Source organism: Nymphalis io, chromosome 22 (genome assembly GCF_905147045.1).
Source record: "Nymphalis io chromosome 22, ilAglIoxx1.1, whole genome shotgun sequence".
Taxonomy (NCBI): Eukaryota; Metazoa; Arthropoda; class Insecta; order Lepidoptera; family Nymphalidae; genus Nymphalis; species Nymphalis io.
The window spans coordinates 6,431,480-6,444,218 of NC_065909.1; the positions used below are offsets into that span (position 1 = coordinate 6,431,480).

The 12,739-nt window shown below is 37.4% G+C and overlaps 1 protein-coding gene across 1 annotated transcript in view; it reads right to left on the reverse strand.

The window, feature by feature from the left end:
• The window catches only part of LOC126777295 (inactive dipeptidyl peptidase 10), a 200,993-nt gene that overhangs the window by 57,493 nt on the left and 130,761 nt on the right, over positions 1-12,739 (reverse strand). Inside the window, exon 4 of the mRNA XM_050500307.1 lies at positions 8,934-9,028. Within this exon, the coding sequence (XP_050356264.1) occupies positions 8,934-9,028 (95 nt within the window). The remainder of the gene's footprint in view (positions 1-8,933; positions 9,029-12,739) is intronic.

Genomic DNA, 12,739 nt, shown 5'->3' on the forward strand with positions numbered 1-12,739 from the left:
ACCACTGATTTTTCATGTGCTAAATTTGTTATTATAACTCATCTCTTTCTTGACGGTGAAGGAAAACATCGTGAGGAAACTTGCATGTTTCGAATTTCACTGAAACTTTGCCACATGTGTATTCTACCAAACCGCATTGGAGCAGCGTGGTGGAATAAGCTCCAAACATTCTTCTTAAAAAGGGAGAGGAGGCCTTAGCCCAGAAGTGGGACATTCACAGTTACTGTTATTGTTTGGTATACTAGTAAATCGTGTAGAAGTTTTGCACGCTAGCTCCCTAACCATAACAGACATATCGGTATATGGAACGTGCTTAATGGAAATAGATTGACAATCAAATGAGCTGCCTGTAGATAAGTGTTCGTATCGACAAGGCTGCGAGGATTTCACAAGCATTTCAAATTAGCAATGCTTTACCAATTACGCGAATTAAATCGTTACATGCTTTCACACAGTTTATTTATTTATTCTATTATTGAATTTATATCAATCTATAATAAAATAATTTTAAATCGACATTTTAGAAGATCCAAATTTAAAGTTGCTCATGGCTTTGTGGTAAAAAAACAAAAATGTTAATCGATAATTCAGAGTAGCAACTTCGTTAATTATGTCAAGAGGCCTTAGCCCAGCAATAGAACATTATCAGGCTGTTATTTTTACTGGTTCGGAATATACATTCTACCGAAGAGAACCGGCATGAAACACAGTTTTACTTTATAGTTTGTATTCTTGTTTATTACAGTTGCGCCTACGTGATATCTAGTCAAAACTGACCCCTCGATAAATTGAATTGTACTTGAAATGGGAACTTATTTTATATCTATTGCACTTAGTGGCTAAAAATATAGTATTGTAAGTCCTATATTATATATCCTATAGTTATATGCTATCGTTTTATAAAAAAAAAAATGAAATACGATATGTATTTATGTCTCCTATAAGCTTTTCAGCAAATTCGGTCTTGTAATTGCTGTAAATGTAGTTTAGAAATTGTTATTAATCTCTATAATCTCTACTGACGTTATAAATGCGGACATGGGTTTGTTGGTTCGCTATTTTTTCACGCAGTAATAGTGGCTTGATTTTTTACATAGAGATTTATGGTTCGAAGAATTGACACAGTCCACTTTTTTTCTCGGAAAATTCAAGGAAACTAAGCGGCTGACAACAAGTTAGTAATATCAAAATATTTCACATCTAAACGAACTGCCTGGTCTTTATAGATACATAGATAATAAGAAATATATTTTAGTTTCTAATAAAAAACCTATAAATTCATTAAGTTAATATCACGTATAAAATATATTTATATCTCCACAGACGTGTTGTTGGAATTATTGTTAAAATTATTGTTCATCAGATATTCTACCGCAAAACAGTTTTTGATATTGTTGTGTTCCGGTTTGAAGGGTGAGTGAGCCAGTGTAATTACAGGCACAAGGGACATAAAATCTTAGATCCCAAGGTTGGTGGCGCATTGGTTATAAGCGATGGTTGACATTTCTTACAATGCCAATGTCTAAGGGCGCTTGGTGACCACTTCAGTTCAGGTGGCCCGTATGCTCTTCCTATTCTATAAAAAAAAACCTACCAAAAGTATATTATATTTTATGTATCTTATCTTTACTTTATATTAATGATATTTTAATATGCCTGCCACCACCAGGCAGCGTCACAATCTACGCCATAGGATTTATCATAGTACAACACTATTAGTTCTAGTCGTGACAGCGAGTATAATAAACTAAATATATAAATTTTTTAAACGTATTTTTTTTAATTCACAAAATTGTTGTTTCCCTGTTTGTTACATAAATCTATTTTTATTTTCTATTATTTCACACGTCATATTTTTATACAAATATGGGATTTATTCGTCCTATACCGTAGATCGTATTTCGCTCGTATTTGTCAAACGTTTTTTCGTCGTTTTTTTTTCGAAACTTTACAAATGTTGTTTTATGAATATGTTTCATAGTTCCTTTTTTATGTGCCAAAAAATGTTACTCAAATCTCCGTCCGGATGCGTACGCTACGTGTATTCGTTTCAGTTCGCTTATCCGATTACTTTTTATATCGTACAAAAGATACATAGAAGAGATTAAAACCTTTTTTTGTGAAACGTTTGAGGATTTTGATCCAGTAAATTAGAATTACTTTGCTGAGTTTTGGCATGGCAGAGCTTCAAATTTGTATTAAAAACAAGCCTACTATATCATGAAATCTGCCTTTGGAGCTGGTGATATCATTTGAAAAACGAAAAAAATGAATATCCGTGCAGTGACGGAGAAAGAATACATTTCACTGCCCCTCTCTTTCCCATGGGTGTCGTAAGAGGCGACTAAGGGATATCTGAGCGACCATCTGCTTTTTTTGACGAGCCGGTTGGCGTGGTTGGTAGAACACTTGCCTTTCACGCCGAAGGTTGTGGGTTCGATTCCCACCCAGGACAGACATTTGTGCGCATGAACATGTCTGTTTGTCCTGAGTCTGGGTGTAATTATCTATATAAGTATGTATTTACAAAAGAAAAGTAGTATATGTAGTATATCAGTTGTCTGGTTTCCATAGCACAAGCTTTGTACAAGTTTAATTTGGGATCAGATGGCCGTGTGTGAAAAATGTCCCAGGATATTATTATTATTATATCTGCTCATCTGGTGGTAGGATGCTAACATCCGCCTGGCTTGTTACCACCGTACGCATGGTGAAAAACTCGTGAAGTGGCTTGCAGCCGCGTTTCGAGGTCAGCCAGCGTACAGCCAGTGCCCGAGCGAGTATTGCCGCGATGGGTGTTGGTCCAGTGGAGGCGGCTGTTGAACCAATACCGGGGGAAACCGTATTGACCTGCCGGACAGAGAGACCTGAAGAAACGGCTGTTCCGCTGGCCGCCCGTGGTACAGGGGCCCGAGCGTGCCTAACCAGCTCGCGAGGCTGCCCCACCATGCCACGCATAATCTCGGGGTAGAAAGTCGTGCCGGTTGGTGACCGGAAGGTGGGGTCCCGGCGGCCACTTCCGGGGGGGTTCGGGGGCCCTTCCGTCCGGCGGATCAGTATATTTTCCCTTTTGGCAACCATTTGGGAAAACACGCCTCCATACTTTGCCCATCCCTATCGTGGCACACCCCCACCATACCCTCGCTGTTTGAGGTCGAGTTCTCTAACAACCGTGGACTCCACGCTAACCTCAACGCTGTCCACCACCATCTCGAGACAGCACGGCCAGCAATGTTGTTTCTCACGGAGACACAAATACTCCGTCCTGCCGATACCAGCTACCTTAATTATCCCGGCTAAACGCTTGAAGAATCCTTCAAAGCGAAAGCCGGAGTATGCTTGTTCGTCAGGACGGATGTTTGCTGTCACCGACTGCGCTGCTTGGAGGACCCCTCCTTCTCCATGTTGGTGGTACGTGTGGACCTGGTTCGTCAGAGTCGAGTCTTCGTGTGCCTCTACAGATCCCACAATGGTGACTTGGAGACAAGCCGATTATTTGACCATCTTAGTCGGGTGGCAGATGCTGCGCAAGAGCAATTTTCTAACGCGGAATTGGTGTTTTTGGGGGATTTTAATGCTCACCACGAATCATGGTTGAAATCCTTCAAAACTGACCATGCTGGAAGGACTGCTCATGCGTTTGCTCTCACACATGACTTGACCCAACTGGTTGATCAGCCCACCAGGATCCCAGACATTGATGGGCAAGCAGCCTTCTCTACTGGACCTTCTGCTGACTTCTCACCTGGTGGAATATCAGGTTGTGGTTCAGGCTCCTCTTGGCTCTTCGGATCACGGCCTTGTATCTACCAGAGTGCCACAGGCCAAGCTGCCGCCACTAGCGGTATGCAAACGTCGCGTTTGGCACTATAAGTCGGCAGATTGGGACGGTATGCGCGATTACTATGCGTCGGTCCCTTGGAAGGAACGTTGCTTCAGTGGGAATGACCCGACAGCTAGTGCCGCTGCTGTTGCTGACGAGATCATGTTGGGAATGGAATACTACATTCCTAGCTCAGATCTAATCAGTAGGGGTGCGCGTAACCGTTGGTTCACTCGTGAATGTACCGATGATGTATCATCTAAGCTGGCGGCATATCGCGAGTGGATCAACGGCTGCATTAGCGGGGCATCTAACATTGACTCACTGAAAGCAAACTACAATAAAAATTCCAAGTCCTGTAGAAAGGCATACATGAGAGCGGATGCACAGCGCATTGTACAGATTGGTCATGATCTTGTTTCGCATCCTAGGGGCTCCCGTAGCTTCTGGCGTCTGACCAAGTCTGTGCAAAACAATTTCTGCCAACCTTCGCTGCCACCGCTCAGAAATCCGGACGGATCGCTAGCTCACAGTCCGCAAGAGCAAACTGATCTCCTGGCTAAACTCTTTGCCGATAATTCCGTCATCGATGATTGTAGTGCGCTGCCACCTACAATACCTTCATGTGGCCATACGATGCCTGACATCAAAATCAGGCAACGTGATGATCAGCAACGTGCGTGCGGAGCTGCAATCACTTGATGTACGGAAAGCTAGCGGTCCCGATGGAATACCAGCCATAGTGCTGAAGAAGTGCGCAGCGGAGCTGTCTCCTGTGTTAAGGCTTGGAGAAGAGCTAATGTGCAAGCGGTTCCCAAAAAAGGGGATCGTTCTGACCCGGCAAATTATCGGCCAATAGCTATCACCTCAGTACTTTGTAAGGTGATGGAACGGATTTTAAACAACCAACTGATCCATTACCTAGAAGATCACTGTCTAATTAATGATTGTCAGTACGGGTTTAGACCAAAACGGTCCACAGGTGATCTTCTAGCGTACGTAACACACCTCTGGGGTGAAGCTATCGACAAGCATGGAGAATCGTTTTCTGTCAGCCTCGATATCTCCAAGGCTTTCGACAGGGTCTGGCACAGAAGTCTTCTCTCCAAGCTGCCGGCATATGGTCTGCCTGCTCAGCTATGCGCCTGGATTGCCAGCTTCCTACACAAGCGTAGCCTTCGTGTTTTAGTTGATGGTTGCGCTTCACAATTCTATGTAGTGAATGCTGGGGTCCCCCAGGGATTTGTGCTATCTCTTACACTCTTTCTTTTGCATATCTATGATATGCTCTCTCTTGGGAACATACATTGCTATGCAGATGATAGTACAGTGCATGGTGGATACCACGGACGCGCAGTGGCTGGGCGGGCGGAAACTGAGGAGAGGCGGGAGAATCTTGTCATTGAACTCGATAGAACGTTAGAGCTCATCGTCAAATGGGGTTCTGATAATCTTGTTGAGTTTAATGCCAAGAAAACACAGGTATGCGCTCTCACAGCGAAAAAGTCACCATTTTCCCCTCTTCCCTCCCTCTGTGGCACACCGCTGATGATACAAAGCAAAATCGCCATGCTGGGGATGGACGTTCGCTGCGACCTTAGTCCAAGGGATTACATCGAGGCTATTATAAAAACAGCTTCACGGAAACTCGGAGTTCTGAACAAGGTGCGGCGTTTTTTCACGCCACAACAACTGTGCCTGTTATACAAAACACAGGTACGGTCTTGCGTTGAATATTGCTCGCACCTTTGGGATGGCTCTGCTAAGTACCTACTGGAGGCCTTGGACCGGTTGCAGCGACGTGCAGTACGCATTATTGGCAATGTAAAGGTCACAAACACCCTTGAACCTTTACAATTGCGTCGCGAGATAGCAGCACTGAGCGCTTTCTATCGACTGTATCACGGCGAGTGCTCTGAGGAATTATTCTCTCTAATTCCTGCTTCCCCCTTCCTTCTTAAGTCCACGAGAGCTGGTTCTCGATGTCACCGCCTAACTGTGACATCAATTCCATCGCGCACAAAGAAATTTGGCAACTCCTTTCTTTGTCGCACTACCAAAAAATGGAATTCCTTACCAGCTCACGTGTTCCCCTCCTCTTACAACCCGGGTTCCTTCAAACGAGGCGTGAAGAGGCATCTTGCGGGCCGGCAAGGCGGGGACGGCTAGTACAGAACATTCTTCCCGACTGTACTGGCCGTCGTCGCGTTTGGACTCTACTACCACTTACCATCAGGTGGAGTAGAGTCATTTGCCATCCCGGGGCATATAAAAAAAAAAAACAACCAGACATCCAAGACTATATATACATATAGATGAATAGATGTAAAAATGTTTAAATGTAACGAATAATACTAAGTTATTTGCTCATGATTCTAGTTGCGTCTTGACGAGTATAGAGTAAGCCAGTGAAATTTTAGGTACGAGAGACATAACGTCTTAGTCCAAAGGTTCGTGGCGCATTGGCAATTTAAGGAATAGTTAATGTTTCTTATGGTACCAATGTCTATGGGTGGTGGTAACCACTTACCATCACTTAATCTACCCATCTTATAAAAAAAGATTAATTATATCTTCCTGAATACTATACAAAGTTAGCTTGTATATTTATTAAACTATTGATGCGATGCTATGCGATTAAAATTGAATCCGCGATTCGTAACACTTATTAAGGTACGTAAAAGTATGAATAGTCCCTTCTATCCCGTCGAAGCAAAACGTTAGTTTTAATTAATTCAAGAAAGAGATTTATCACTGACACTAAGGAGGTCAACAGATGCTAATATAATTGGATTCACCCAACCCGCCTATGACCTTCTGTCAATACTTATACTTGACTGTTTAATTTTCATATAGCCATATTTAAAATACCTATCATTATGGAAAGAATATTATATTGCTTTTCTATGCGATATTAATAACAGCTAAGTAGCTTTATATTTCTAATAGCTGGCAGATGTTATCATGCCTGTGTATATACCAATTATTATGCTCATTCGTAAAATGATATGAGAATTTGATGAAACGTCGATATAACTTTGTAAGCCTTTTTTTGGTAATCTTTATGAAATGAGCCTACTCATTCCTAAAAGGCCGGCAACGCATCTGCTATTATTCCGATGTTGAATATATCCATGGGTGATGATTGTTAAATTTCCATCAGCTGGACACATGCCAGTTTACCTTATTTAAAAAAAAAAAGTCTGCTCCGACTAGCGGAAGGTTAAAAAATTTAATAATACGAAAACCTTCTCAAAGAAAGAACTGGTACGATCATGGTGATAGGCCAAACAGATTCGAAGCTTTTTAATCTTAAATAATTATACCAACAGCCTTGTTAGGAATCTAACCTTGATTGCAGAATTTATAACAACTTAATGACCTTCTTAACTTACATAGTTGGCCATTGCGTTGATATATTTAACATATCAAATCGAAACGTGCAAAGATTTATAATCAATTAAGCTTTCAATAAAAATATATTTACGTTTTATTCTATGTATATAGAGTTTGTAAGGAATATAACTCTAAATGGACTAGTATAGATATATTTATGGAATAAATCGCAAACTTTAGGAAGTTTGTGGTAGAGCCTATAAAAACCTAATTGCTTAATTTAAATTTCCCCTTCTCTCACTATTTTTTTATTATTATTAGTTTGTTCTGCTTTAATTATGTTTTAGTTATAAGTGGAATCTTGATTGGTATGTGTGCTGATGTTAATATTTTAGTTTTAAGAATGAATGTACTGTTTGTTTCGCAAATAAATTAAAAAAAAAACTTAACACCATATAAAGTCAGACCCTTATTCAAGATACAAATAAATTTTTATTTATCGTCGTGTATTACTTAAAGAAAAACAAAATATAATATATAAGAAGATTGAGTTATATACACTCATAAGCGTGTGCGTGTATTGTGTTTTATTTCCAAGATACTTTTTTCGATTGTCAATTTACTGATGACAAGAAGAGACAAATAAATGGAAGTTAGGCATTATGGAGGCTGTATTAATGTAATACTTTTTTCTGTCCTGTTCTTATTGGTCAATTTTTAACCAATTTTTATGACAATAAATGAGGAAAGCTTTTCTACATTAATCGGTTATATACATAATACATTTTGCGATTAAAAATTGGTATCTCATTTAGTATGATATTATAATATTTAATTAAAAGTAAAACAAAAATTTTCTAAGCTTTTACAATTGTTTTTAAACTTAACTTTTATTGTCTAATTTGTTTTTACAATGTCATAAAGAACGTAATTTGTTGAATATTTTATGCAAATACTTTGCCCTTATTGAAGTTAGGATGAAGTGGCCTTTGAAACTTTTCGCTTTCATTTTCAACTTTAACGATTTTCTACTAATAAGAAACATATTCATCATTAATTATTACTAACTTTCGCGTTATATTAAATTATAACAATAAATTGAAGAAGTGGTCAATTAAATAGCAAGTGATTAACAAGAAAATTTCTCATTATATACACTATTATATGTATATTTTAATTGATATCTAATCTAATATATAAATCTACAGAATATGTTTGTTTTAACGCGCTTATTTCAGGATCTACCAGACATGCTTGGTAGCGAGAGGTGCTGGTTGGAGACGGTCTCCTTCTGCGAAAATGTCATGTCGCAGAAGGAGGTAGCGGAGCGGGAGCGTGAGGAGAGGGCCTCCGCTGACTCGAATGCGCAAGCGATCCCGTGACGCCCCTCGAAAAGGCGGTATGGGTACCGCTGGTTTTTTAGTGGGTATTCCGGCGCATACTCGGCGCCGGCGAGTCCCACATACTCCCCCACTTCAAGTGGGGGAAAGGCGTAAACGCGTTTTTCCAGCGAAAAAAAAAAGGATCTACCAGACAGATGTGAAAAAATCGCATGAGAGACCCCATTTATTGTGAAAGGTTAGATTATATGACATCATACCCACGGGGCGGATCAGCAACGTTAAACACGAGTAAAATCGCATTGTACAGCTTTTAACTTATAAGATTTGTATTTTATATACAATTTCAACAAATATTTTATAATTATAAATATAATCGTTTTAAAGAATTATACTTGAATTGAAGAAGAATATATTCAATTACTCATACTTACGAATGTAGTATTAGGCATAAGTGTTTTCGAAGTTTGGTTCGCCGCAAACATGAGAGCGATCCCTCCCCACGAGTCCTGATACAAGAACTCGTCTCCTGAAAAAAAAAGTCATCATTAAAATACGTTCAGAGTTATTAGAGCTATTTTATTTTAAAAAAATAGAGGATATTGCAATACTGTAATAGATGCATAAGATACCTATTTTTTCCGATAAAAGTCATTATTAGCATAACAAAGATAATTGTTCAACCTGGAGGAAGTCAGGGCAGACCGCTAGTGAATGATATATATAGGTGCGTAAGTAAGTAACAGCTGTAAATATCTCAAACATTCTCTCGCTCTTCTCCGCAAGGCTTTCTCTACTTTTAAGTAGAATGTGTGGTATTCCAATGCGGATTGGTGGATGCACATATATACCATTTTTAGTAGGTATTGGGCGAAGTTTGTTTAACGGTTAAAAGCATGACTTTTCATACTTTGTACTGTAAAATCTTATTGTATCTGTTTTATTTCTTGTACATTTGATTAAGTCGTAAATATAAAAAAAAATGTGCGACTTCGAGTAAATACAGTTTTATAAGAAAAGTGAGCAATATGATGTAGATATATGATACATATGACGAATTACTATTGTTTTCTATAGAACAAAATACACATTACAAATTTAAAGCAAAAATACGTCGCCTAAAAGATTTTATATAATTTAATTTGTAATGTGTATTTTGTTCTCATTATTTTAATTTTGTATTCTATAAAAATGTCTGTACATACAAAATTAAGAATAATATAATTAATATATTATACATTAATTATTAAACATTCCGGCATACTCTTAAGTTATTTATCGAGAATCGCTCGACATATTTCATATTTTTTATATTTCATAGGGATGGGGTGGGATAGATCATATTAGGAATAAAATAGTAGCATTTGTCTTTTCTTGGAGTTCAAGCTTGTTTCATATACAATTTCATCAAAATCGGTTCAGTAGATTAACCGTAAATGTGTAACAGATAGACGGAGTTACTTTTTAATTTATAAAACACTAATATAGATGTTAAATTAAAGGAACATTTGCTTCGTATCGATTGTAATTTAATGATGTATAATTTTTGTAATCGCCGTTTTATTTACACATATTCCACGCTTATTTGTCTAATCAATAAAAAGTTGGGCCATTAAAATATTGATTGGTTTTTCTGACGAGAAGTTCTCAGTAGCAGTCTGGAGTATGAAAATTGGCAGTGCTTAGACTTCCATACTTCGAAAGGCCCGTATAGCCGTTGGTGTTGCACCTGAACTCGTTCCAGTCATATCGGATTTACCGTCCCATCGGATTATGAGAGTAAGGTCGTGGAGAGTGCACTAAAATTAGTCTTGCGCCCATTTCGGTCATGACGATAATTTACCATGACAATCAAGGTCAAGAGGACATCATTAAGATATAAAACATTGACATAGATCGTTCCATTTAATTAAATATATATAATATAAAATATATAATAAAAAATGTGAATACAATATTCAATCCTTAATAGTAAAAGGCATTCTTACTTCCCTCGAGAGCCGAGTATGTGATATTCGTATAAAATATTTAAATCATCGGAAAAGCTTCCAGTTGACTGTTTGCTTAACGAAATCTTTCTATACATCGTAAAAACTTTTGATATTTTGTTGACGACACAGCTATTGTATCTTATTCTTCAACCTGATTTATACCCGTGATTTTGGTATGACCTAAACCTAATGTATTGAATATCGTCAGTCAACGTTTACAAATACGAGTTTATGGTATATAATAATAATAATAATAATATCCTGGGACATTTTTCACACACGGCCATCTGATCCCAAATTAATCTTGTACAGAGCTTGTACTATGGAAACCAAACAACTGATATACTACATATACTATTTTTCTTTTGTAAATACATATTTATATAGATAATTACACCCAGACCCAAAACAGACATGTTCATACACATAAATATCTATCCTGGGTAGGAATCGAACCCACAACCTTCGGTGTGAAAGGCAAGCATCCACCAACCACGCCAACCGGCTCGTCAATCTATAAGTATTAATAACACGGTTCGATGAAAAACTGTCTAACTGAATTTATGCAAAAAATAAAAATTGTTTTATACTTAATTCTGTCCTGCGTTTAAACTAACATTTTACATTGTTATAATAAATTTCATCTTAAAAGTCTTATAATGACTCGGTAAAAAGGATTTTAGTATTTTGCGATAACAGCTTCTATATTTTTTTTAATACTAGTTTATATATCCAAGGTATATAGATTTTTCTTAAATTTGTTGTTTCGTTTCCGTTTCATTAATTAGAATTAGATTAATTAAGAAACTCGATTGGAATCAAACTTATTTAAATTTGTATACATATTAGTACGTTTTTTAATAGAACGACACTAGTTGGCGCTTACATGCTCGAAATAATGCACGAACACTCTAGAAATAGGATAATTGTGCAATATTATAATAATATTTTGGCATCTTGCGGGCCGGCAAGGCGGGGACGTCTAGTACAGAACATTCTTCCCGACTGTACTGGCCGTCGTCCCGTTTGGACTCTACTACCACTTACCATCAGGTGGAGTAGAGTCATTTGCCATCCCGGGGCATATAAAAAAAATATATATTGCAAAGGTAGATTTAAAGAAGTAAATTTGAACATACCTTTTATTGTAATTATATTCCATACGATTTGATAATAATTCTTCTATATTACTTCTTCTAGACTGTTATGTGTTCATTTATAATGCAGCACTATACCAATTAACAACTTATATTCAGTTTAATTATACTTCCAAAGTTACAAAAGCAACTTCATCGTATATTCGTAATGAATAGCCTATTTTATTTAGATCTCGAACAATGATGTCATGTAAATTGAAAGTTAAAGTTGCTTATTTATCTTTACTCATTCTGCCAATGAAATCGGGTATACTCATTGATCCGCACCGCAGACGCGCGCAATGCGGGTATGCTCACGCAGATGCGTTAGTTGTCTATTTTTGTAAATCATTTTTCTTTTCCGATGTAAAAACATAAAAATAATATAATAATTGATCAGAAAACGTAAAGTAATTATTTAGAAACATAAATATGTTTTCTTTCAAATATTAATGTGCGCAATAATGAAACCATTCAGACGAAATCAACAATTACTACCTTTCGACGATTGGGCCGTTGTTACACCGAAATTAAAAGTAAGCCAGATGGAAAAATAAAATAGAAATAAGAAAGGAAAATTAATTAAAATCCAGGTAATATTGAAGAATTTATTTGTACCCGCATAAAGAACAGCCGAAATGGAAAGGGAGACTATATTTGTGTGTGATTATTATTACTCGTAGGGTTTACAGGTGCGTCTGGCTTGGAGTCACAGCAACGGTTTCCGCCAATAGCGATGCTCTAAAACACTTGATTGTATAAAATATTCGGGAATATTATTACAAGTTTTTAGGGTGTCAAGAATATTAAAAAAAACCGGCGTTCTCAGCGTTTTATAAAATTATGCTTTTCTTCATAGTTTCTTAATAATTTTGGCCTCCTGCATACTGCATATATATTGAGCTTAGTTTATTTATTATATACATACGTCTTTACTATAATCGTTGTACGAACATATTTTTGTATCGTTTATTGATCTATGCTTTTTCGTATTTAGTTAATTTAAAAATATGCACTTTATAAAGTATTTGTTTTTGTAAATAGTTTTTTTAAGCCGTATGTATTATCCTCCTTATAGAATTTCCTTCACCTAGAAGTTGATAGATATTTTGA